The sequence below is a fragment of the Lemur catta genome, chromosome 10 (assembly GCF_020740605.2).
Source record: "Lemur catta isolate mLemCat1 chromosome 10, mLemCat1.pri, whole genome shotgun sequence".
Lineage (NCBI taxonomy): Eukaryota > Metazoa > Chordata > Mammalia > Primates > Lemuridae > Lemur > Lemur catta.
The window spans coordinates 49,372,519-49,399,299 of NC_059137.1; the positions used below are offsets into that span (position 1 = coordinate 49,372,519).

The window sequence follows — 26,781 nt, forward strand, 5'->3', positions numbered from 1 at the left end:
TTCCTGTGGAATAAGACTCCTTGGGGCTATTTGTTTTAATTTTTCTATGTTTATGTTGACACCATTCTGGCAGCCACATGCCTCTGGAATAATACTGTGATGTTAACTTTACTTAGGCACCCTCACAGTGTGATGATTTTTATCTCTGGTTCATCTAATAATTTCATTGAACTCAAAAAATTTGTATTCAACTCAAAGATATAATTTAAAATTTATTAATTTTAAAAATGCTGTCATCCTTTATAAGTAGACCTTTTTTTTGCTATTTGGATATATATTAAAATGAAGCAACCAAATGCATTATTTAATCAACTGAGATTTAACAAAATATTTATACTCCTAATGTATTAATTAGTCTACAGTATTAACCCATTAATCCATACTGTTAACTAGATTAATTTGGCATTTCAGAAAATAAAAAAGGTCTTAAGAAGATCTTTAAATCTTCTTTAGTCACCAGTGCAAAGGTTAACGTCACACATAAGAACATCCAGCTATTTGACTCATTGCCAATATCAAATGAGCTGCAGTTTCCCCCTCTGAGCCTGGTCTTGGCATCAGCCTAATACAGTGGTACAAAGTTACACACAGTATTCCATGCCTTATGCATTTGGAACTCCTTATGGGCAAAGCTAAATTAACTGGCTAAAGACAAACCTAGAGCTCTCAGAGATAGATCTTTACTATCAGATTTTTAAAAATGTTAGACAAATGACTTCACTATAAATATTATTTGAGAGTATTTAGTTTGGGGTGAAGAATTAGAGAGAGAAGCAGCAGCTTCTTAAGGTAGTTGGTACATTGTTAATTCACTTGAAATAAAATAAAGGACCATCATGAAGTACAAGTAGGTATAGTCTCTTTTCTAATTAGTGAAAAAAAAAAGGCAGATACTATGTTCCACTTGGTGACACAAGATTATTAGGAGATGCATTATCAGAGTTACTCAATTAAACCTAATACAACCTTACGGAAATTAGTAAAGGTGATGGACGATGTTTATTCAGTGTCTTCCTTTGTTGCTCAAACTAGGGTTTCAGGTAAAGGCAATTGTCAGTGTTCCAATATTGTAAATTGGGAAAATCAAGCACTGCCTACTTTCTGCAAGCCCCAGGAAAAAAGATGTGGGAGAAGCCAAGGAAAGGATTCTGCTCAGTATCCCCCTGGGTCAGGGCTTTTTTCCCCAGCACCAAGCATTGCTAGTTGAGCATAAAGGCTTTTGTATTTGACCCTTGTCTGTATTTTCACTCTGCTTGGCCTCCATTGATTTTTTTTTTTTTCCTGGAAGCTTCCAAAGATCACTCAGAAAGGGTGTTCTCTATTCAGAAGGTTAATCAAGCCTCCCACAAGCTCTCAATCCATCAGGAAATATAATTAACTCCAGAAGTTGAGTAGATGTTATTTATTCCATAAAATCTGGGTAATCTAGCTCTTTTTACAGTTTTATCATATTGGGAACAGAATAATTATTAAATGATAAAAAAAACCAGACCTGAAATTGACCTAAGAGATCTTATTACCAGGGCTGGAAAATAGGCCTGGCTAATTCACCAGGTAGATGGCATTTATTTGGACTGAATTTTCATGCTTACCATTAGACTACTACACACATTCCAGTTACCTACTGGGCCTCTAAGGATATATACATTCATAACCTCTGATCTTTCCCAAGAGTATAAGATGAATGAATTGAATTCAGATACTTAAATCAGGAATGGACAGATAAGAGAGAATTCATTAAGTTCATTAGTCCATTAAAAATGAATAAGAAAGCCACAGAAGACCATTCATGGCAGACTGCAAAAAGGGTCCAAATTTTTTTACCCTACTTATATTTCATGCTTTCCCATGTCACATTTTTCTCTCCCACTCTGACTCTGGGTTTGGCAGGTGGCTTAGTTTGGCCAATGGGATACTGGCAAATATGCCACAGAGCCTTGAAATGGGCTTCTGCATTGGAAATTGCTCTCTCTTTCACCCCTGCTGCCACCATGGGAACCGGCCTAGGCCAGGCTGTTAGAGGGTGAGGGACATGTGGAACAGAACTGAGCGCCCAAGTTGGCCCAAATGAAATCAGTCTAGATCAGCCAGCAGCCAGCCAGCCCTAGATATGTGATCAAGATCATCAGAGCCCCTAGCCAAGCAATAATTCCTTATCTTATATTTATGAGGTTCAGTGGTTGTTATGCAGCATTATTGCACACTGGATAACTGATACATCAGTTAGAGCTTCCCTTAGAGCTAAGGATCTAAGGAGAGTAAAAGAATAGATTCTTGCTGGTACTAGACTAGCTGGAACTGTTTTTTGCGGGAAAAAACTTAAAAATTTGTAATATCAAATTGGATTTCAGTCTTGGAGCTGAACACAAATCTCACAACATATCTGTTTCTAATTTATAAGAGTCAAATACATTCTAAATCCAGCCTAAGGACTGATCTAGGGTCATATTTAAGAAATGATTTGATTACATTTAAGTAATAATGAGAAAAATGTTAGAATGTATTTCAATAATATTACATTTTGTTTTCATAAGTGTACTTATTTAACATTTATTACTGTTTAGAGTTATCTATTTTAACAAAAATTAAAAGTTTTTAGACAAGAATGTAAGTGAAAAGTTGGTCCCAGGTCTCTCCACTAACTCTGAATGCCGAAAGCTTAGCTTTTTGAAATATAAGGCTGTAACCCAGGAATTGCTGTTAATAGTGAAAGAAGACCTTGATTGAAAAAAAAAAGCAAGAATACAAATAGCTTCTTAGGTGTTCGACAGCTTAAAAGATAATGAAAGTTATTGCACTTCCTTCTGAGATCCTGAGCAGATGCTTTCAAACTACATAGGCAGAACAGAAGTCATCCAGAATGAATGTCTGATTCGCTTTAGATATCAAAGGGGACTTTTTCTACCCTTTCATTTCACATTAAAAAAAGACAGAAAATACAGAGGTATTTATGAAACTTGTGAAATGATATGGAGTGGCAGAAAGAGAAAGTAAAGGAGACACAGAAACATTTGGTAAACTCTGATTCCAAACAATAATCCCATGGTAAAGAAAACTGAATTTTGATTGTGGACCAGTGACACTTAGGTTAGGGACTCCTCCTGGGTAACTGGGCCTGACCAGCATCCATAAAAGGCTCCTGCCAGAGTGAGTTCTTGTGTGTATGTCTGTATGTGTATGTACATGCCTCATTTTGAAAAATGCAACATACACAAGGGTCTTGAATCACAGCAGAAATTATCAAAGCTGTTTAATGATACCATATTTTGTGGCTAAATCATCAAATGCTTTCTAGAAAATAAGTGTGTGCTCTATATAGAAGCTAAGTTATTCTAAAAGTTAGCATCACAAGATCTCTGAACGTTCAATGGGATAACATTTGGTATTATTACAAAGGCATTAACTTGGTCACTGTGGAACTTTAAATTGCCTTGGAGATGCAGATTTTCTAGAATCAACATACCTCCAGAGATAATAATTCAATATTAGTTTTGCTCCTTTTAAAATGTGTAGCTGGAAGATTTAACTCATTAGGGCACAGAGGTAAGAAGCTAATTAGGTCGCATGATGGGATGCTGTCCCCAAAAGCCCACCACAATCACAGACTGAACATCTGAGTCAACCTGTGTGTTGTTTGTCTCAAAAGGATCAGAATCAGGACAGTTCAGACTAAACTTACCACACAAAAAAACCCTATTGAAGAATAGTGTCAAAATATATAATAGGGCATATATATGTAAATAGTCCTTTTACAATTAGAAAATGTACATTTCATTTCTACCCAGATTGTTCCAGAGTTCAATGATGGTGGCAAGTTTTGCTTTGCTAAAGAATGACCAGGATTCTTTGAGTGTAGAATGTACCCATGTGTGTAATGTATCAATCCACATTAAGTACCAGCTTTCTAGAAACAAAGACACACATTAATATTTCTGTGTATTCTTGTTGGATTTGGAAATGCCATGCATGTGGAGGCATTTTTTCTACTTCTTCAAATTCCTAAAGAATGGCTGGTCCACCCCTCTCCCTATTTTTTTAGTTTCTTGTCCAGCCTAGTATGAGTTTACTGAATATATTTTTTTAATATTTGAAAGTAAAATAGGGACACATCTTTTACATGTTTATAATTTTAGCATTTCCATTCTACTTTTCCAGAACATTTCAAGTAGAAGACAACTCATATCTTCTGTAGTAAGCATCATAATAAAATGCTAACGACTGGAGCTTTAATTTACTAGGTGGCAAAATTGGTATTTTTGAATTTCACATTAGCATCATTATTTGATCATTTGCTGAATGACAGGATTGTATTTGTGATTTTAATGTATTCTTTAACCTGTTTCTCAGCCTTTCATGCAGTAAAAGATTCTATCACCATGTAACATTTGCATCACTAAGACAATATGAAAATTCCCATACATTTCTTACTAGTTTTGTGAGACACATGTTTTGGCTCGTCTCTATAAAATATTCCAGGGTGCTCATTTAAGAAAACTAGATAACAGGAACATTCCAAATTTGTATATTTCGGTTTTACTAATGTATGATGATTATTGGTTGTACTGTCACCATGTAGCATCATGTACTGCAGATTTAGGAAGTTTTTTTTAATATTCAAGATTAAGAAAGCAGGTGAATCATAAGGAGGAAAATTCTATTCTTCCTTTCTTATCAGCTCAAGAGTCTGGCTGATATGAAGCTGGCCTCAAAAAAAGACAAAGAAACTTGCTGGTGGATACAATCTCATAAGCCCATCTTCAGTGCAGACCCAAATGCCAGAATGGCCAAATACCAGAAATGATCTGGTATCTTGCTGAATGTGCCTTTTGGCTTGTTTCTCAGGGTGCATTTCCACCCAGACCTATCTGGAACCAAAATGGTCTCTAACTTTCAACAGATTCAGTGAAGAACCATCTATTGAGCTCCTAATATCTGCCAGACTCTGTGCAGGCCTTGGGGAAGCAGAAAGGAATAAGGCTCAGGTCCTGATTTCAAGAAATTCTCACTCTTATTAAAGTAAGTTGACATTTTCCTGAACCCACGTCTCACCCCTCTCTATTTGTTTATGAAAAGTCTAGAAGAATCTGCAGATGCATATTTTTTTTTCTGTTTCATGTTTTATAATACAATATATAGTGACTTTTGATCAAAACTCCTACTTGCTGTACATAACACTTTTCACTGTCAAATAAAATCTTTCATTAAAAAATATTACTATGGTACTTTATATTTTATAGTTTGCAGACAAATCTAGTCATAGACCACACAGCTCAAGAAGCAGTTTTAAATTATTATGACTATAAGTAAAAACTTTCCATTCTAAGGCCTCAGGCCTTTTCCTTTTAGCTTAGAAGCCATTAGCCACCCCTTCCACCTTCTTCATTCCTCTCACATTCCTGCCGCAATTCCCACTGAAGTTTCTATTCCTCCAAACCTCCTTATATGCAAAAGTCATCATTCATTGAACTGAATGACCTTAAGAACCTTCTGGCTATTGGAACATCTAGAAAACTAAACCAGTATAGCATTCATTTGCAAAGTACTTGGTAACGCTGGAAATCCAACATAAACTCAATATGCTATTAATGCCAATATTGTTGCTATTATTGTCACCATAATTATTAAGATGAAACGAAAAGTATAATATATTATGGAACTAATGATCCAAGAACCTAATAATAAATTCTCCTTCCAGTTCTAACATGAAAACAGATAAAATTTGCTGGGTAAATAACATAAATTCTCTATTGCCTATTATGAGAGTATATAAATACCTAGCTGGAGATGGATGTAAGAAAAAATACAAATTTAATTATTTGTACCTTTCTTCCATTCCTTTCCTTCATCTGGATTTGTGAGCGACAAAATGCTCTGCATAACCCCAACCACAAAAGTAGGCCTCAAACCTGCTCCCTGTGGTTCTCACAAAGTCCCCAGTGGGACAGGACTTACTTGCTGCTGAGGCAGCGTCTCAGTGAGTAGGAGGCCCCCCCCACCGCACGTGCGTGAGCACTCGCTCCACGGGCCCCAGGCATCCCATAGGCCGTCCCGGTCCTCCTCGGAGCGTGCTGTCCTGGAGCTCTGTAAGAAACAAGAGGATGATCAGCACCGTGTCCCCGTCGAACCCTGAAACGTGTGTCCTCAAAGATGAGTGGCCTGTGTGTCTGTACATGCTGGCCTTGCTGGGAATGAAAATGTGCATCAGATTCTCCAATTCTTTTGGACATGTTTGGGGAAAGGAATATTTGACTTTAACAATCCTGGGCAATGCCTGAAGGAGGCAACAGATTGCACTAATGGAGCAAATGGAAAGGGAAGCCAGAAATAGGAATCTGGGTTAGAAAAAGATTTATCTCTTTGAAGTCACTGTTTTGCTCCGGGATCAGGAGCCTAACTCTTCAAGTCTTTGTGAAAAGGAAGAAGCTGCTCTCAGAGATTCTTCTGCCTTGAGAAGCTTGACATGTACATATCAACACTGCTTTCCAAAATCTAACAATAGTGCATACAACTGACATTTTTTTATAAAGCAATTTCATTCCCAGTTTTCAGGTTTGTTAATTAGAGTAACTGTATGAAGTGACTTTAGTAACGCAGGGATTGCCTCTTGACAAATGGACTTGTCTGTTATTTACAGGCTTCCCAGGAAAATTTGCCTCTACCGTAAGGATAATTGTTGTTATGTATGGGTCTCGATGTTGCACTTCACACTCCTTACAGAAATGAGAAGGAGATAAAATTTGTGCTATAGTTAAGAGAACAGACTCTGAAGTTAGCAACTCTCTGGGTTTGGATACAGATTCTGGTTTTTTCTCTGAGGCCCTGAACATGTAATATCCCACCTTCCTATGCCCCAATTTCTCTTTGTATAAAATGGGGATAATATTATAACAATGCTACTACACACACATACACACACAAACATATACACTCTATATAGGAGGACTAGCTAAATGAACTTAGCCCAGGACAAGAGCCAGAATAAAGCACTAATTTTTTATTTTATAGTAATGCGATCCTTTATAAATCAGTTGCTATGGGGCTTGGTTATTAAATTGACTACTCCTTCGAACTTTTAAAATTAAGTCAGAACCTGGCCTCAGAATGTTATACTAATGGATTCCTAACTGGTCCATGCTATATTTAGATTCTGAAATCATTTGAAAGGGGATATGCGACAGCGTAGTGATTGAGAGCAGGAACTGTGGACCTACTTAGCCTGGGATGGAATACCAGCTTCAGAGCCTATCCGTATAAACCTGGGCACATACATAACTCCTTATGCTTCAAATTTCTTAGCATTAAATGGGGATAATAAAGATACCTACATCGCTGAATCATTGTGAGGACTGAAAGAGTTGATACACAGCAAGCATATAATGTGGAAATAACCCAATGTCCATGGATGGATGAACAGATAAAATATGGGTATATACAGACAGTGGAATATTATTCAGTCTTAAAAGGAAGAAAATTCTGACACCTACTATAACACAGATGAACCTGGTAGACCTTACACTAAGTGAAATAAGTCAGATACAAAAAAACAAATATTGCATGATCCCACTTATATGAGGTACCTAGAATAGTCAAATTCATAGACAAAGAAAAGAGAATGGTGGCTACCAGGAGCCAGGGGGAGGGAACAGGGAATTATTGTTCAGTGGATACAGAGTTTCAGTTAGGGAAGATGAAAAAAGTTCTGGAGATGGATCGTGGTGATGGTTGCACAACAATGTGAATGTATTTAATGCCACTGAACTACACACTTAAAAATGGTTAAAGTGGTAAATTCTGTGTTAACTATATTTTATCACAACAAAAATAAATACACATATACATTTTAAAAAGGACATAGGGCCTAAATAATAAACACTATACCATATAAGCATTTGTTGCTATTATTCTTATCAAACATCATTTATAACTTATTATTAACACAGTTTATAAACATACATGAGCTCTGAAAGGTTACAGGAAGCACACTGAAAAGGTACCGGGGGTTTTTCTGCTGAGCTTAGTTAAGACACTGCACTCTTGAGGTATCATCTCCCTGAAATCCTCAACTTTTCTCAGTAGTACCGTGCAGCCACCTGCCGTGTGGCATCTGTCTGGTGATGTAAGCAGCTAGCAGTTTCAGGTTCCTACAAAATGTGGCACAGCATGGGTAAAAGAACCATACTGGTAACCCTAAAGGCTGTGCTTTCTAAAGGAAGTATTTATTGAGCTCCACAGCCAGGTTTTTAGAATTAATAAAATCAATCTCTAATCACTGCAACAGGGGGGACTCTGTTTTCATAACGTAAATAGCAAGAAAAGACTCTTTGCTACTGAAGTACACATACCCAAGTCTCTTCTCCATATGCCCATGAAGTTCATCCCTCAGAATTTAAAAAGCTTATTCTGCATCTCCTGATTCTTTTTTTGTTTGCTTTGTGTGACTGGAAGATGGGACTGCTAAGAGAGGTGCAGTACTTGCCTGATGCAGTTTCTACTGGTGTGACAAATACACATTTGTACAATGCCATTTCTCTCATTTTACTCAAATTCAATATGACTGTAATGAAAACCAATATCACAAATGCTGGGATTTAGTCAGTAATTGAAATGAGTGAGATGAGTGATTACAAACTCTGATGCTATCCAATTACTATTTACCGTAACTGCAAAAAACAAAAAATTCCCACATGCAGTGTTCACATGTGAACTGCATTTCCATGAAAGATAAGAACACCAGAATGACAAATCCTTGAGAGGTTTCCCTCTGGCTGCTCTCCAGGTGAGATATCAGGAAATAATGCATGGCTGTGATTTTGTTTTTCTAGAAAGACAAATTGTTTCAGACTCTGCTAAAGTTGCTTGATAGTTCTCATGTGCCTTGTCTAAAGAGGCTCTAAAAAGCCTCAATGGTGAGGTTTTGCTAAGCATCTCACTTCAACACAGTTATACATTTCAGCACAACTACACATACTAAGTGCCCTTGTCTCCAAAAGAGATCTCATACTAACCCAGAAGCAAGTCATGAATCTATTGTTTCAAAGTCAAACAAACTCCAGGTTTTCTTTCAACAAGTAGAATGAACATAATTCGTTTCAACTGAATCCATGTTTATTATTTTTAATATATTTGTTATGTATTTTTTTTTAATTTGAGCATATTACAGGGGTACAAATGTTTAAGTTACATATATTGCCTTTGCCCCACCCGAGTCAGAGCTTCAAGCGTGTCCATCCCCCAGACGGTGCATACTGCACACATTAGGTGTGAATATGTCCATTCCATCCTCCCTCCTCCCACCTGCCTGACACCCAATGAATGTTACTACTATATGTGCACAGAAGTGTTGATCAGTTAATACCAATTTGATGGTGAGTACATGTGGTGCTTGTTTTTCCATTTTTATAATGCTTCACTTAGTAGAATGGGGCCCAGCTCTATCCAGGATAATACAAGAGGTGCTAGATCACCATTGTTTTTTGTGGCTGAGTAGAACTCCATAGTATACATACACCACATTTTATCAATCCACTCATGTATCGATGGGCACTTGTGTTGTTTCCACATCTTTGCAATTGTGAATTGTGCTGCTATAAACATTCTAGTGCAGATGTCTTTTTTATAGAATGTCTTTTTTTTCCTTTGGGTAGATGCCCAGTAATGGGATTTCTGGATCAAATGGTAGTTCTACTTGTAGCTCTTTAAGGTATCTCCATATTACTTTCCACAGAGGTTGTACTAGTTTGCAGTCCCATCAGCAGTGTATGAGTGTTCCTATCTCTCCACATCCACGCCAACATTTATTATTTTGGGACTTTTTGATAAAAGCCATTCTCACTGGAGATAAGTGGTATCTCATTGTGGTTTTTATTTGCATTTCCCTGATAATTAGAGATGTTGAACATTTTTTCATATGTTTGTTGGCCATTAGTCTATCTTCTTTTGAAAGTTTCTGTTCATGTCCTTTGCCCACTTTTTGATAGTTGTTTGATTTTTTTCTTGCTGATTTTCCTGAGTTCTACATAGATTCTAGTTATTAGCTCTTTATCGGATGTGTAGCATGGTTGTCTGTTTGCTCTCGTGATAGTTTCCTTGGCTGTGCAGAAACTTTGTAATTTGATCAGGTCCCATTTATGTATTTTTGTTGTTGCCATCCTTGCCTCTGGGGTATTTTTCTTAAATTTTTTGCCTAGGTGAATGCCTATAAGAGTTTTTCTAACATTTTCTTCTAGAATTCTTATAGTTTCACACCTTAGGTTTAAGTCTGTTATCCACCATAAGTTTATTTTTGTCAGAGGTGAAAGGTGCAGATCCTGTTTCAGTCTTCTACATGTGCTATCCAATTTTCCCAGCACCATTTATTGAATAAGGATTCTTTTCCCCAGTGTATGTTTTTGTCTGCTTTGTCAAAGATCAGATGTCTGTATGAAGATGGTTTTATATCTAGGTTCTCAGTTCTGTTCCATTAGTCTATGTTTCTGCCCTCGTGCCAGTACCCTGCTGTTTTAGTTACTATAGCCTCATAGTATAGCTTGAAGTCTGGGAAATTGATGCCTCCTCATTTGTTCTTTTTGCTTAAGATTGCTTTTGCTATATAGGGTCTTGTCTGGTTCCTTATGAAGGTATAGAATTATTTTTTCTAGATCTGTGAAAAATAATGTTGCTATTTTAATAGGGATTGCATTGAATCTGTTGATCACTTTGGGTAGTATAGACATTAACAATGTTGCTTCTGCCAACCCACGAGCATGGTATGGTTTTCCACCTGTTTACGTCCTCTGCTATTTCCTTCCTCAGTGTTTTGTAGTTCTCCCTGTAGAGGTGTTTTTCTCTTTTTATTGCGTCCTTTCCTGGTTTCGGTATCAGGGTGATATTGGCTTCATAAAATGTGTTAGGGAAGATTCCTTCTCTCTTGATATTGTGGAGTAATTTCTGCAGGATAGGCACCAGTTCTTCTTTGTAGGTTTGGTAAAATTTTGGTGTGAAATCATCTAGTCCAGGACTTTTCTTTTCAGGAAGATTTTTTATTATGGCTTCAATTTTGGTACTTCCTTTGGTCTGTTCAGGAATTCCATTTCTTCCTGACTGAGCCTAGGGAGGCTGTGTGTTTCTACATTTCTTGTAGGCTTTACTGTTTTCTCTTATTTCTCTGCTCTATCTCTGCAACTGATTTATTTAATTGAAAGCTGTTATGTTCAATCCCTGAGATTCTTTCTACTATTTGATCTACCATATTCTTGAGGTTTTTCATTGTGTTTTGTAATTCTTGGAATAAATTCTTCATTTCCAGAAGTTTTGTTTGATTTTTCTTTAATATTTCAATTTCTTTAGTGAAGGTTTCTTCCAAGTCCTGGATTTTTTTTTTTTTTTTTGGTGGTTCGTGTTGGGTATCCATTTTATCTTGCATGTCACTGAGTTTTCTTATAATCCATGTTTGAAATTGTTTTGTCATGTTAGTGTTCTGAATTTTATTGATATCCATTGCTAGACAGCTGTTGTTCCCCCCTTTGGGGGTGTGCTTTCAGTTTGATTCTTCATACTTCCAGAGTTCTTTCACTGATTCCTTCCCATCTGGAGCAGCTGTTGCTTCTTACCTTTAGATTTTAATTTACATAATGACAAGCCCAGTTTAGTCTCTGAGCCAGTGTAGGTGGTGTTTGTGGGTGAGATTCGACTACACCCTGTGTGATGAGTCAGTAAATGCAGTAAAGAGGGGTGCAAACTGACCTCCCTGTCAGTAGGTGGCACTGCTGGGAGGAGCAAGCTGCAGTGTTGTTTTTGGGTCTTGTAACCAGCTGTCATTTCTCTGGAGAGGCACTCTAGTGCTCAGGTGGTGAGTGCGGCCCTGGGACTTCCAGGTGTGTCCTTATTCTCCATCTCATTGGGGGTAGGTGGGGGAGTGAGGCTGGGTGGAGCTGGGTTGGGTGAGCCTGCCCTCAAGCTCCACAAACGCTATTAGCAGGGGTCAAAGGTCTGTTCTTTGCTTCTGGGCAAAGCTGCCAAGTAGGGGCTGAAATGGCCCCATTCAGCCAAAAAGTGTGTGTGTGGGGATGAGGCTGTGTGAGACCTGCAGTCTGGAGCAGGCCTCGCTCCTTTCCACCCTCCCCTATTCCGCAGTTTCTCCCAGGCCTCTGCCAGCAGGCAGGACCTCAGGCCAGCGGATCTCCCCTGACTGTGATGTGAGCTGAGAGGTTCCCTGTCCAGGATCACAGCCTGAGCTGGGAGCTCGGCCCTCCCGTGGGAGGAGGGTTGCTCCTCAAGCACACTGCAGCTAGGACCCACTCTGATCTGCCCCTAAAGGCACACACACCTCAGTAGACTAGTTCACAAATATGTCTTCCGTGCCCTGGGCAATGTGATTGAGATGGGATGTACATGATCTGGTTTGCAGGCCTGTCCCCCAGGCTCCGGAGATCAGTCCCCAACCCTGCCAAGGAGAAGAGGGCTGGTCTCAAGTCGTCCACGGGGTGCCCAAGCTGGAGTGATGTCTCTCTGCATTGGGATTTGCCTTGCTCTGCTGGAGTCACCAGGCAAGCAGCACCTGGGAGGGCCAGTAGGTAGGGAGCTCACAGTCCAAGTACCCCTCTGTCCACTGCAAGGCACCAAAAGGAAAGGTCCCATTCCCTGTGGATGCCTCTGGGTAGTGGCTAAATTAGCTCTCTCAGTAGCTGCAGGTAGGAGAGGGGAAGGGGAGAATGAAGCGACATGGCACCTGCCTATCGGCTTGGGTCTATGGCGCAAGAGGTGCTCTGAGGGAGCTGGGAGCCTGGTGCCCTGTTCACAAGAGGCTTACTGCTCGCTGGTAGCAACCCGTCTCTGGGCTGGTGTTAGCAGGTCTCTCCAACAGCTCAGGAGCCCACCAGCAGTCTGAGATTCAAGGGAGGGGAAATTTAACCGCTCCATCTACCCTTGTTGCTGGTCTCCAGGCCTCTTGGGGTTTAGACCCAGCAGATGCCTTTCTCCTTCCAGTTCTGCTCCTCAGCTTCTTCCCGTGGAGTCTCCTGTAGTTTTAGGCACCCTTCTTTCCAACCCTCATCCCATCTATGTTTGTCTGCCTGTTTGTTTTTTTCACTTTCATCTAAAATCTATCTTTCTTGCAGAGACACTCTGGCTGGTGGTTTTTCTCATTTGCCATCTTGCACCAGATTGCTAAATCCACGCTTAATGTTGGAGAAAGTGATTTTCATCCTCTTTAACTGTGCCAGATTTTCATATCTATAACCAGAAATGACATTTTAGCAATGCCTTTCAGATCATTTAAAATCTAGAAGTATTTGCCCATTGCAGTTTTTAAGACTTTCTTCAATTGTTTATATTGAAGCTTTTTTGTCTGGCCCTGGTAGAACATGTTTATTTCTCTCCTTTGTTCAGTCCTTTTGACTTTACAGCAGCATTTTTATAAAGTATAAACTTTGAATTGCATCTAGCAAGGGAAACTGAGGCAGAAGAAAAATAAGGAATAGATGATGGGGGCTACCTAAAAAGAATGCTGGTTGCTCCTGAAACCAAAAATCTAAGCTTTTCCATACATCCTAGCCAATATTTTTCAATTTGATTACCATGATGTAAATATAATATTTTAATTTCAATGTCTCAAAAAGAAGGTCATGGATGTCACTGAACACAATGATCAAGAGATTATCCTTGACCCCACTGTTAGAAATCTCAGCAACAATGTCAGGTGAGATGATGTTCTTTAGCTATTAATATCAATGACAGAGAATGAAAGAATAACCATTAAATTCTTTATATAACCCAGTGTTTCACTAGTACGAGATTTATCATAAAAAGGCAAAAGTACATCTGATATTGAACTTGAAGGAAAAGGTCATTATAAAGACTTTTCTTATCATAGCATTTATTTTACTTTATAGTTATTGGATGGGTGAAAATGGACAATTGGCACCTGTTTTGAGCTAGCATTTGAGAAATCCAGTGAGCACTGAGAGCAGAAAGGCCTGAAAGAAAGTCTTGGCTCTATAATTTCATGAAAACTGAATATGCCCCTTGAGTTGTTCAATTTAGAGTAAGTCTAGCCATTTCTAGATCTGTGGTGCCACATATTGACCTTTAAATGCAGTGTTGATTAAGATGCCTAAATCAACTACTTTCTTGTCAGAAAACTCAGCAAGCAACACCTCCACCCCCAACTCCATTGATCCATTGCTCCTGGCTAGTCAAGAGGCTCTCAGCCTCAGAAAATGCCAATTGCATGAATATGGATTGTGGTTGCAGATCATTATATACCTCCTAGAAATATTAGAAGAGCTCCCCTACATCCATCAACCTCAGAATGGTGTCATTTTCCTGCCATTACTGGCTTATCTAAAGATGGTTTTCATCTGATAGTTTTGTGGTTGATTCCAGAGCCAATTGCAGCAACACAGTCTCAGGTGAACAGCTTCAAGCCTGACAGCTACAAGTAGTTAAATGCTTTGAGTAATCACGTGAAGCAATATTTTCCCTGCATCTCACTACCCAATAGACACTTAACCTCAGAATGACCTCCTATGTACCACTTTATCCAGAAACCTCTTTCACTGGAACCTGGATAGGTTATCAAGGACTTGTGAAAGATGTAGGAAGCACAAATTAGCATAAAAGACTTAAGAGTTATATTTGCCCAGAGACACATATACACAGGATACTTGGAAAATATATTTTCCAAACGCTATAACAAGAGGTTGAGCTATACAGAACTAAATGAAAACAAAAGTAGGTGCTGAGGAAATGGTTGATGGGTTTTTGTAAAATTGAAGTCATGTAACAGCCGAAGTTATATTATAAGTGAAGTGTTTTTCAGACATCAATGAAATAACAAAGTGGGTTATGGGATGAGGCAAAGAGTGGTTCTTAAAATTGTAAGATCAGCAAGAAGGTACCTGAGCCTCTGGTTTTCCTCTCCTCTCAGACAGACAGCATTAGCTTAAGCCATCTGTGGCTGTAAAAAAGGGATGTCACACACCTCTAAATTAAAAAAGGGGCAACTCCTCCGGGGATGAGAGAACCATTTTTCCCATGGGGGACCCATGCAACGTGGAGCAATCTATACACAGAAACATGCTGTCCATGTACAAAGCTTTGGAAACAAATCTGCAGATTCCATTTTTAGCTTCCCTGCACACATCAGGTCTCAACAAATCTTATCTAATCCTTGGCTTCTTTAACAACTTGGAATACTGGTCCTACTGCCAACTGTACGTGGTAGGGGCTGTGAATCCCTGTTCCTGAGAGCTTACAGACATTCAGCAGTAACTGGGCTCTTGTAAAAGTCCATTAGCTTTTTGATGTACTTTCTTAAAGAGCATGGTGTGTGGATACTGACTGAGGCATGCGCCTTCCCAGATGATATTTGCTGCTGGCTTTGCTTAGGAAATTTGGATCATCTGGTTCTTATCACAGCTCCACTGTTGGGGGATATGATGAACTGCCAGTGACACAGCGCATGGTCTTTCAGGGGCCACTGCATGAAGCCTGTCCCTTGCTACTGAAGAGAAAAGTCAGTCCTGGAACAGGGTATAAAAGCTATGCAGGCCAAGGAGGACTTCTGGGCACCTGTCTTCCTTTTTTCTTTCACTATGTCTGTGAACACATTCACACACACCTTTTCACATTCCTGTTAGGGTACCTAATTGCACCCAAGCCTGGAGGTTTGGTGATGAGAGAAAACTGGGATTTATGAAGTACCTATGTACCAGAGAGCATGCCAGGATGCACAGAAAGTATTGTATTTAAATGATCCAGGTCAGATAGAAATTTTTTTGTTTCCTAATTTACAAGTAAGAAAATTGAGGCTCAGAGAGGTTGAACAATCTGCATCATGTTGCAGGAGAAAGAGCACAGACTTGGGAGTCAGACAGGCTTTACTAGAGACATAGTAGTAAACTTGCCTTAGACATGTTGCCAGATCTCTCTGAGCCAGTGTTTCTTCATCTGTAAAATGGGAACATTGACAACTTCTCTTACTAGGATGATTGTGAGGATAAACAGAGAGAACATATGTGGGGGACCTAGTAGAGTTTCTGGCACATTTGTGCCACGAATATACACTCATACCCCTAGAGTCACACAGCTAATACCTGGTAAAGCCAGGTTCTCTGTCCATCTCGGACCATATTTTTTTTGTCTCTACCTAGATTAAAATTTTGATGTTCCTTTCTCTTTCAAACAGCATTTAACAGTACATGAATTTATGATAAAATGACAAAAATGAATGCTGTTGCTTGACTTTTAAAAAAATTATTTTGTTCTCAGCATTCCTTCTCAACCTGGGAATAACAATTTGGAGGTAAAATTAACACAGTGTCATGACTTTTTAGGAAACAAAAACCTGACTCTGCTCAATGTCAAATGCTTCAGGAAGATTTCATTTCAGAGCTAGGGTAACTTGATTTTTTTGTATTCTATCCAAGGACAAGGCCGGATTACAGCTCATCTAGGAAACTGCTGAGAAACCCCTGGGCATTTTGGAAAGCTCCACCAGAACACAATTTCACAGCCAGTTGAATTAAAATCAATAATTGCTGATTTGAACAGAGATTAGTATTCAGGAAATTTGCAACTGGCCATTGAGTGTTATGAATCAGCTGATCTTAAGGAAAGGCATAGATAAAATATTTGATCACTGTCAGTTTCTACTACTTTAAAAGCATAAACTTAGCAAATAGAAACACTCTAGCTGCTTTGTCATAATTCATAATATTAATATTATAATGTATCTTTTCTGATAGAAATTTAAAACTCTTTAAATTTGGAGATATACGTATATGGTCTGGAACACTTAAGAGATTTTCTACTAGAAATAGCCTGTCAGTCTGGTTTTCTTTTTCCACTATAATAGTTTGCTTTATAATAACTGTAATAGCTGAACTCCTAAACCTAGGGACTGTTCAATTAGGCATGGAAGGCTAAAGCCAGTAATTTCATTTCTTTCACAAAGAAAAAGTAGACAATAGGAGAACTGTATTCTGTAGAAACCACAGTCATTTAAAAAACTCATTTATTCCCATGTTTGCTGACAGTCATCACCTTCCTGGCCCTTGCACTGTAGGGATATTTTAAATCCTTTATACCTGTGGGATCCCCAACTCCCTGGCCATGGAACCTGTTAGGAACCGGGCCGCCACAGCAAGAGGTGAGCAAGCTTCATCTGTAGTCACAGCTGCTCCTCATCGCTCACATCACTGCATAAGCTCCGCCTCCTGTCAGATCAGCAGCAGCATTAGGTTCTCATAGGAGCAGAACCCTACTGGAAACTGCGCATGTGAGGGATCTAGGTTGTGCGCTCCTCATGAGAATCTAATGCCTGAGGATCCGAGCTGCAGCTGAGGTGGTGATGCTAGTGCTGGGGAGTGGCTGCAAATACAGATTATCATTAGGAGAGAGGTTTGACTGCATAATAAATGTAATGTGCTTGAATCATCCCCAAACCATTCTCCCCACAAATCCATGGAAAAATTTTCTTGCATGAAACCGGTCCCTGGTGCCAAAAGTTTGGAGACCACTGCTTTATACTATTATATTTCACCTCAGGTGTGAAACATTAGCCATTTTACCTGGAGTTCCAAAAGGGAAGCAACTCTCTGTTTGCTGTTGTTGATTTTTGTTCCCTCCCTCCACCATACATCAACAGGAAAAAAAATCTCCAGTGGAAAATAATATGTAGGCCTAACACCAAGGAAAACAGTGAAGAATCACCTCCTGGGGCTTCCACACCCCTCCACTCCCCAAAACAGGCACATCTGAAACACCCCCTCACATGAAATTCCTTCTCTGCTCTTTTTGTGAATTCCTGACTTCCTGGTGAGCCAGTTAGAAGTTTTAGTTTCCATTTCCATCTAATCTAACTCGAGCTCTGTCCAAACTGCAGCTCCAATCAGCCATAGATACTTTCTGCAGCACTGGCAAGTTTTGCTGAAATGAATTTACAAAACAGCTGTAGAACTAAGAAACATCTGAGGCTCTGGAAAGCACATGTTGGGCTTTGGAATCATACAGAAAGAATTCCTGATGAAGAAAAGAATCTCATATTGGGATTCGTTGAGCAAACTGGAAAGTTAATAAATTAACATAGCTTAGGGCTTGATAGGCAAAAAAAAAAAAACCCACAAATTATAATTGATAATGGAGAAGCTGGAATAAATGACTAGTTCATGTTACTATCAAGCAAGTCAGGTTTGGGTTTTACTAGAATTTTCTCAACTCTTCTGTGGTTGACCATTGTGCTGTCTGCACCAAGCAAAAAAATGTGGTGTGCTGGGTCTGAATGAAGCTCCACGGGACTCTGGAAGTAATTTAGGTTCTGTTCCTAAGTGCACGATCAGATGCTTTCTCTCTCAAGCACCATTCAGATATTGTGGGATGAACGTTTGCAATTAAAATCCAGAGCATTGTTCTTGACACAATATTATGTTTTCTTCTTTTCTACATTCTTGTTTCTACTTTTGCTCACATTAAATTCTCTTTACTCTGAACAGATAGAATGATAAGCTCTTAATATTGCAATATTCTGCTTAACCTGCAATTACTTGACGTTCCATCATGGATTATCAACTTGTAAAGAATCAGTACTGAATAAATGAAAACATTCAAGTCAGACTTTGTCGCTCTTCAGGATTATCATTGTGCATCACAATTATCTTCCCGACTAGACTGTGAACCCTTTGAGGGCAGGGGTTGTGCTTTCTATTTTTGTGTTATCTACAGTTATCATTGAAATAATTATTCTGAATGTCATTTTGAAGAAAATCTAAGAGATTTTTGACAAATATTAATAGATGATGAAATGCTTTGGAAGTATGTTTTGTTTTAAATCCTTGATTACTTGTTTGTCATTTGTCTCTCAAAAATGTATGTAGGGCATAGAACAAGAAAAAGGAGAGGGAGAAAGCAGAAGTGTGAGAAATATCTAGTTACTTAAAATTTCCAAGTGATTTCAAGTTCAGGGACTCCCTTCTGTTCTCCAGCTCAAATATGTACCACACCCACCTCTTCCACACCAGGAGCTGAATTCCATCAAAAACTCTGCACCTGTAACTCACATGAGTTCATCTTAAAAAGCAATAACTCCCTCAATTACCAAATCTTTGTACCCTCAATAGATAATATTTTCCTCTAGTTTAGCCTGTGGCTGTAGCTGTAGGCAGCAGCTTGGATACTTGCAACAGTTTTGCAAGTTTTGCAGTTTTGGCACTACATCATTTTGAGGGTCTACTTATGGTTCTGGTAATACTTTCCCATTACGAATGTAAAGCAAACCAACCTAGTTTCCCAGTAATCCAAAGATGCTCTGGGGGAGGGAAACCATGTAAGCTAGAGATGGCAACCAGCAAGTTACTTGCTACTTTGAAATGGTTGCTTCTCACCAGGTTTACCGTTTTCCACAGCTCCTTATTTGGTTCTGTGTCTACAAGCAACTATCTGTCAGTTTCAGAGCTTACTACCCTGCACCCCTCTGCCTCTTGGCTGCTGGGGGGACCTGCTGCTTTTGCATGAATGTGAAGTTCTAATCTTTCAAGTTTCTGTTTCTGTTTCTGCTCATTCCCTGAGTCCGGCCTGGTGCAGCAACACCTTTTAGAGGACTTACAATTTAGTGGAGCAGACGAAAATAAACAAAATATTTGCTCAACAGCCTCCATATTTAATCAGACACCTAGACTTATCAATTCCATTTCTGAAATGCCTCTTTCTTCCGTTCCCAACCCCTCCAACCTTACTCTCCCTGCCTTAATTCTGGTTCTACTATTCGTGGCTGGCATTCTGTAACAGACTTCTCCTTTTGCTTCTCTGACCTCCAGCCGCTCCTCCCACTAGTCTGTCCTCCGCACTGTTGCCAGTTATCTTGCTAGAAATACAGAGCTAAACTGTTCACTCTTTGCTAAGAGACTTTCTATGGCTCCACGGCACATAGCTGGCAGGATCTAGTAGTGGATTCTAGGTGAGCTGTAAACACTCAAACTCTATGTAACAATCTTGGGCTAATGTTTGTTACTATATTTCTGGAAAGAGGATCCATGGCTTTCATCAGATTCTCCAAAAAAACGCTGCATGTAGGAAGCCCAAATTATTAGTGTGGTACACAAGACCCTTCCTAACCTCAGTCTAAATCAACATTCTAGACTCGTCCCTGCTTCCCCCAATCATACGTGTCCTCTATGCTCCAGTAACTGGGTACCGCTTCACATGGGTGCTATGAGGACCTCTAGTATTGTGGTCATAACCTGGCTATTGCCTATATTCTCCTCACCATCTTGCTCACATCTTTCTATTTTCTTCTCCTTGTGTACTCCTGCTCCTGCTTTAAGATGCTGTGCCAATGCCATCTTCTAGTGAAACTTTGTCTAATCTCTAGGTAGAGATTGGTTCTAGGTAGAACCAATCACTGCCTCTACTGTGTATTTGGAACATATTGCTAGGACCTGATACACATGGCTATTTTAGCATCTGTCAGCCACTGTACTGTAATTCCTTATTTACACATCCATCCCCAGAAAGGGACTGTGTGCTTCTTAAGGATTGTGACAAAGATGAATATGCCTTTAAATATGCCCAGTGCCTTGTAGAACACCGGATATGTAATTGGTCTCAGTGAATATTTGTTGAATGAATAATTAACACAAGGCAGGCTAGGACCAGTTGTAGTTGAGCACCTAATTCATAACGGCTGTCAGCTTTCACTCTTGTTCATATATATTCAGATTCCCTAAAGACAGAGGGGAAAAAATATTTGCAGAAGCTGCAGATAAGCAAAGGAATGAGAGAGAACAAAAAATGATTCTGATCCACAGGGGAAAAAAGAAGGGGATCACATTTCTGCTTATTCACATGTCTTTTTATGCCAATTCTAAATTTACCCAAAATGCGTAAAGCTGAAAGATGATTAACCTGTCACATCTTGCCTTAATCTAGCCTAATCCAAGTCCCAGATACTTGTCTGCCAAAGGCCCTCACCACTGAGTAAACAATTGGCAGTCCTTCTGCAACACTTGGGAAGCTGTGCTTTGTGGGGAGGATTGTGCTGAGATTAGAAGGGATGGTAGAAAGGAAGAGAGATGGGTGAGGAAGTCCTGACTTAAATAAAGGTATAGGCCTCTACCCTGAAAAGTAAAGAATACTTATGAAATCACATTTTAACAAGTGCAAAAATTAGTACAGTATAGATAGTCATAGATCATAGAAAGATGTAAAATTGAGCAGAATTAATCAGGAAAAATGAACAGAGAGAAGAAAATTTTGGGACAAGTTTTAAAGTAAGAGACTTAATGCATCTCCATTAGATTCTATGTAGAAATAAATCTTAAAATTCAAATAATAGAGGCCTGATGTTAAAAGAAATTAATAGAGGCAAAATATCTATATGAAGCCCTTAAAGACAAGGACTAGGTGCAATTCAGCTTTATCTTCCTAATGTTCAACACAGGGCTTGACATAGGGTTTAATGTTCAATGGATATTTAGTGTTCAACTTATTTTTTGTGAGCACCTTTGATTTTTAAATGTTTCAGAGACTGTACATAAATAAAATTGATGGCAAAAACTTCTAAACAGGGACACAGGCTGGGCAACAGGATTTGGCCATTGTGGTATTTTTATTATACAAACTTGACTTTGCCATTGTGGTATTTTAGGCAACTCAGTTCTCTGTGTCTCGGTTTAGTCAATTCTACAAGAAGGAATTCTGATCAGATAATTTCTAAGACACCTCTAACTATGAAAATGTCCAAGATTCCAAATTAGGCTGTTTCATTTAAGCACATTTACACATTAATTTTCTAATCTGTAAAGTGGGACATGAGAAAATATTTGCTCAATTAACTCACAGAGTTGCTATAAAGATTTTTTAAAAAGAAAAAGTGCTAATATATGAAAGAGTATTGAGCCATACAATTACTAAATGAAATCCAAGTAGAGGTAGTCCTATTGCTTCAGCCCTAAGAATTATTTTATTATAAAGCAACTAATTCTTAAAACAGAGAATCTCTATTTGGTATCTTCTTTCTTCACTAACACAATCACTCACATCTAGAACCTATGGCAACTCCTAAAGTGACTTCTGAATAATAAATGAAATATTAAATTATTATACTCTGTACATTTTATTAATAAATGTGTTTGTTCTATTTAATACTTTGAAAATCAATACTTATAAGCAAAAGTCTACTAAATTATGGGATAAGTCAGCTTTATTTGATGGTTTTCAGTTTCTGTGTTGATTTAATTCTTATCCAACTGTTAGAGAATATTTTTTTCTTCCTGTCATATTTCTACTATAATGGCTATATCAATAATTTTCACGACATATTTTGTTTTGTGTCAGAACAGAAACTCTGTTGTTGTGGTTTTCTACTGTAGAACTTATAGGTTTTTTAATATATATTTTGATTTACAGACATTCCCCTACATAGTAAGTCATTTACCAATAATAATTGAGACTCAGTTACTATTGCCTTAGTATAGCTTTTGTTGTAACTACAACAGTCAGGCCATGCATTCTCTAGTTAAATGAGTATTTATTTCACAAACATAGTAGCCTGCAATTTTTTCTTTAAAATATTGTGCATATTAGATTGTAGTATAAGTTCCTTATTTTAAATCATTGCAAGAAAGACTTTAGCTTTCTAAAATAACTTGTATTTTTCAGTCCATTATCATTTGTCATCATTATCTGTAAATAGTACAGACCTACTTGCACTGAGATGGGAAATAATAATGGTGATCAGACACAAATATCCCAGTCACCTCTTCCTACCTTCCAGTCAAGTTCAACGGAAGGATTTATGCTTCTGAGCTGGCTAAATTCCGTGCTAGCATTTAAAAATCATAATTGAAAAATATCATTCAGTATTACATACGTGGGAAGTAATGCCGTCTTCTATTTATTTGTAAATTAAATGACAATGTCAAGGAGCCATTAGCAAAACCATTTATTGTTTATTAGCATATGAAACATAATGTGATTTTTGTGATTCTTGTGAGCCCTCTCTGACTCTCAGTGCTTGCAAAGTAGAAGCAAATACTTTGAGAATTTATAAAGCTTAATTTTTGCTTTCAATGTGCAAGCGTCTTTTTGTTTTCAGCAAAAACAGTTCTTTTTCCTCCAGCGTCATTCAACATTACTTCTTGGAGGAATTCTATTTATATGCATTGCATTAACATGCTTAGCAATGTGAAAGGTTAATAGATTAATGTGTAAAGTAGTGTTATAATCACTAAAATGCCTCAGGAATATATTAAAATGGGTCTTGGCCACAGACAATATCAAGATTGCCGAGGCGCACCACAGGCGTCTTTTTAAAGCCTGTTTTGTAATAAGCAGAGAAAGCGAAGGTGCTAAATCATGGCTTACTACCCCATTTCCCTCACAGCCTCTCTGTCTCTGGTGCTGGGCCTCAGAAATCAATTTCACACACGGCTGCTATCAGCATTCTTTGAGCTATTAAGACAAAGCACTTTTTCCTCTTTTTATTAAAACCAAGCTCACTTTTATCTCACAGCTCCCGCTTTGTGCTTTCCTACCTTTCCTTTCCACTTTGGCAGTTCCCAGGGAGGGTTAAACTGTCTCCTGCCTCCCTCCCTTTCACTTCTAAACCGCTTGAAGGGCTAATCCACGTCCCCTGCACCCACTTCCTCAATGCCCCCAAATTCCTTAACACTTTGCAATCTGGCTTCTGCCCACCACTTGACTGACCCGGCTCCTCTGAAATTCCTCCGCACCCTGTAACTCACCACATCCTGTGACGCTCCCTCACATCTTGCTGTGGAATATGTTCCCCTGGCTTCTCTGGCAACCGGTCCTTGCCTGTCCCTCCCCCGCCTCTCCTTACTCACTCTGACCGGCAACTGCCGCCATCCCAAGGTCCTTTCCTTGGGCCCCTGCACTCCTCTCTCAGCTCCTGTTGATCTTACCCACTTTCCCCTAGCTTGAACTGCCTCGTCTTTGTAGGTGATTTACAAAGCCATATCTTTTCCAATCTCCAGGCTTCTATATCCACTCACCTGAATGCCTTGCTAGTACTTTACATGCAACATGTCTAAAACCAATCTCAATATTGGGGCCCCAGTCTTTCAGCAGTCCTCCCCCCAACACAGTGATAGACATCGTTATGAAACATTTCCCTTTTCTCCGGCCACCTCTGTCCTCCTCCTCGCCCGGCTCCATCCATCAGTTGCCTGGACTGCCTATTCTACTTCGGCAGGGTAGCTCCTTTCTGTTCGCTCTTTTCCATTCCATCTGCCAGTGCCCTAATCCAGACTCTTCTTGCTGCCATAATCTATTTGACACACGCCTGGTGTCCTAGCTGCTTCCAGCCCTGGCAGGGCAGTTCCTCTGTAGCAGGGCTCTCAGTGTGCCGGGACACAGGCAGCAGAACAGCTGGAGGCAGGCTGGGGTGCTGGTCAGGGACAGGGCCCCCGAGGCCCGGCTCAGGGACTGGTCCTTGAGCAGAATGACAGCTGAAGCCAGTGAAGGCTTCTGAACAGGGCATGGTAGGATTGGGGCTTTATAGGTTTTAAAGTACTTACACATATTCGTTTGATCCTCATAATATACCTATGAGGCACCAAAAGTTTACAGGCATTTTAGAAAAAAAGGGGGAATGAAGAGTTGCTGTCAAAGGATGAGAGAAATCCAGCTTTCAATCGTTTCCCCAACAGATAGGAGGAATTTAGAATCTCTTTATGTCTAATTAAGTAAGTGGGATATGGGTGGATAAAAGTCATCCAGACAGGAGTTAAACTTAGGTGTCAGAACAGTGGGAAATATGACCACTTACTCTGGCACCGTGGACATCCAGAAAAAGAAAAATACAGAAAATAGAAGATTAGATGAATAATATATGCAGAAGTCTGAATACACACAGATTGGGCTCAGGGAGTTTCTAATTTCCATCTTGTACAAAATGATTTAATATGGTCATGGTTCTTATTTTTGAATAAAATGCTTATACATTCAAATGGATGAAAAAATTCTACTTCTGATTATACTACATCTTGTTAACTGGAAGATATTGGAATCTTTGTGCATGTTATGTAACAGGATAGGATAAGCACCTTCATGTCATGCATCATAATCATTCCCTCTCATACACACACATATTTACAATTTACAAAGTGCATTCACATCAACTATATAAGTTACTGGAACCACTATATTATCCCTATTTTAGGGAAAAAGGGCTCCGAAGTTTTTTATTTTGTGAGGATGGGGTTAGAAAGCATCTTCAAAGATAAGAGCTATATTCCCTAAGAAGTGAGAGGTTTTTAGGATATTTTTAATATTCAGTAAGTGGTTATCAATTCTGGCTGTACATTCAGATTACCTGGGAACTTAGGAAAAATTGCCAATGTCTGGGCCCCTACCCAGACCAATTAATTGTATCTGAATCTCTTGGGGGAGGGAGGCTGGGGATTACACAGACATTGTGTTCAATGTTCCTAAGGTGATTTTGATGCAGAGGAAGGTTGAGAACCCTGAATTGGACAAGCATTTTTGAGTGAATTCACAGGATGACTTGCTTGAGACAACATTTATGTTTATTCTGTCTTAGACTGCCTGTCTTCAATGGGCTCCAGACCCCTCCTTTCCAAAATTAAAAAGCAATCTTAGTTTTTGTTCTTAGTACCTTTCTTTAAGATTGCATGGGATACCACAGTTATTAGGCAAAACTCTCAGTTGTCTTTGATCCAGGAAAAGATAAAGAGATTGGTTTCTGGGAATTTCGGCTTTGTAGGGAGGGAGCAATATTATAACAATTGCTGATGTTTATTGGGCACTTGCTATGTGTGTGAGGTATGGTGCTAAGCATGTTTCATGAATCATTTTATTAAACTTTACAATGACTTTTGGAGGTAGATGCAATAGTTGATCCCTGTTTTACGGACAAGAAAACTGGGGCACGGACAATAGTAGAAAGGCTGTACTAGTGAAGACAGGATTTGAAACAAGGAAGTCTGGCCCTTAACCATAACTCCTGAGGTTCTCAGACTTTGCTGTATATCAGAATCCCCTGGAGTGCTAATAAAATACACAGAGCCCTAGGCTCCTTGAAGTAGGACAGGCCTGGGTCTTCACAGTTTTGACAAGTGCCCAGCTGATTGTGATAGTGACCAAACACCGGGAACAACTGCACTGCATTACACTTACTTACAGATAAGAACACTGAGGCACACATAGATGAAGAAGAAAGGAGGTCCTAGGCAAGGGGCTTTGACCTTGGGAGGGGACAGAACAGAGCTAAGGTGAGATCAACGTACGAACTCTTTCCAGTACTTCAGGTCAGGGAAGATTAGCAAACAAAGGCAGGACCCATCTGCGTCAGAGGCTGGTGAATGGGAGGCTTCCGTAATCATATTTCTGCACCTGATTTTTAAGCCTACCTTTGCTCCCATCAGTTAGATATTGGAATGGCCCTGATACAGTATTGCATTGAATCCAAGATCGCATAGATTGAAGTCACTTTATTATTTTATGCACCATTATGAACTTTTTAAAAATGCCATTCACGAAACTATGATCTGCTATCAGTTATGAGACGCTTTTGAGTTTCTAAAGTCAGAAAAAAAATGTGTATCTTAGGATCGATGAAATACGGTACAAGCTGTGAACTCTAATAAACTTGGTTCTGAAACCGTGGAAATCACTCAGCACATTGGGGAGGCTCTTGCTAACAAAGGCCAAAAACATAGTTCAAACAACATGGAAAATAATCTGTCCTGCATATTTTAATATGATTTATTTGCTATAAGAACTGACCTCACATATATGAAAAGTTGAGAAATTCATATCACCTTT

At 39.1% G+C, this 26,781-nt stretch overlaps 1 protein-coding gene across 1 annotated transcript in view; it reads right to left on the minus strand.

Annotated features, from left to right (window-relative positions):
• Positions 1-26,781, minus strand: part of ADAMTSL1 (ADAMTS like 1) — a 366,380-nt gene that overhangs the window by 326,566 nt on the left and 13,033 nt on the right. Inside the window, exon 2 of the mRNA XM_045563528.1 lies at positions 5,953-6,081. Within this exon, the coding sequence (XP_045419484.1) occupies positions 5,953-6,035 (83 nt within the window). The 5' untranslated portion in view covers positions 6,036-6,081. The remainder of the gene's footprint in view (positions 1-5,952; positions 6,082-26,781) is intronic.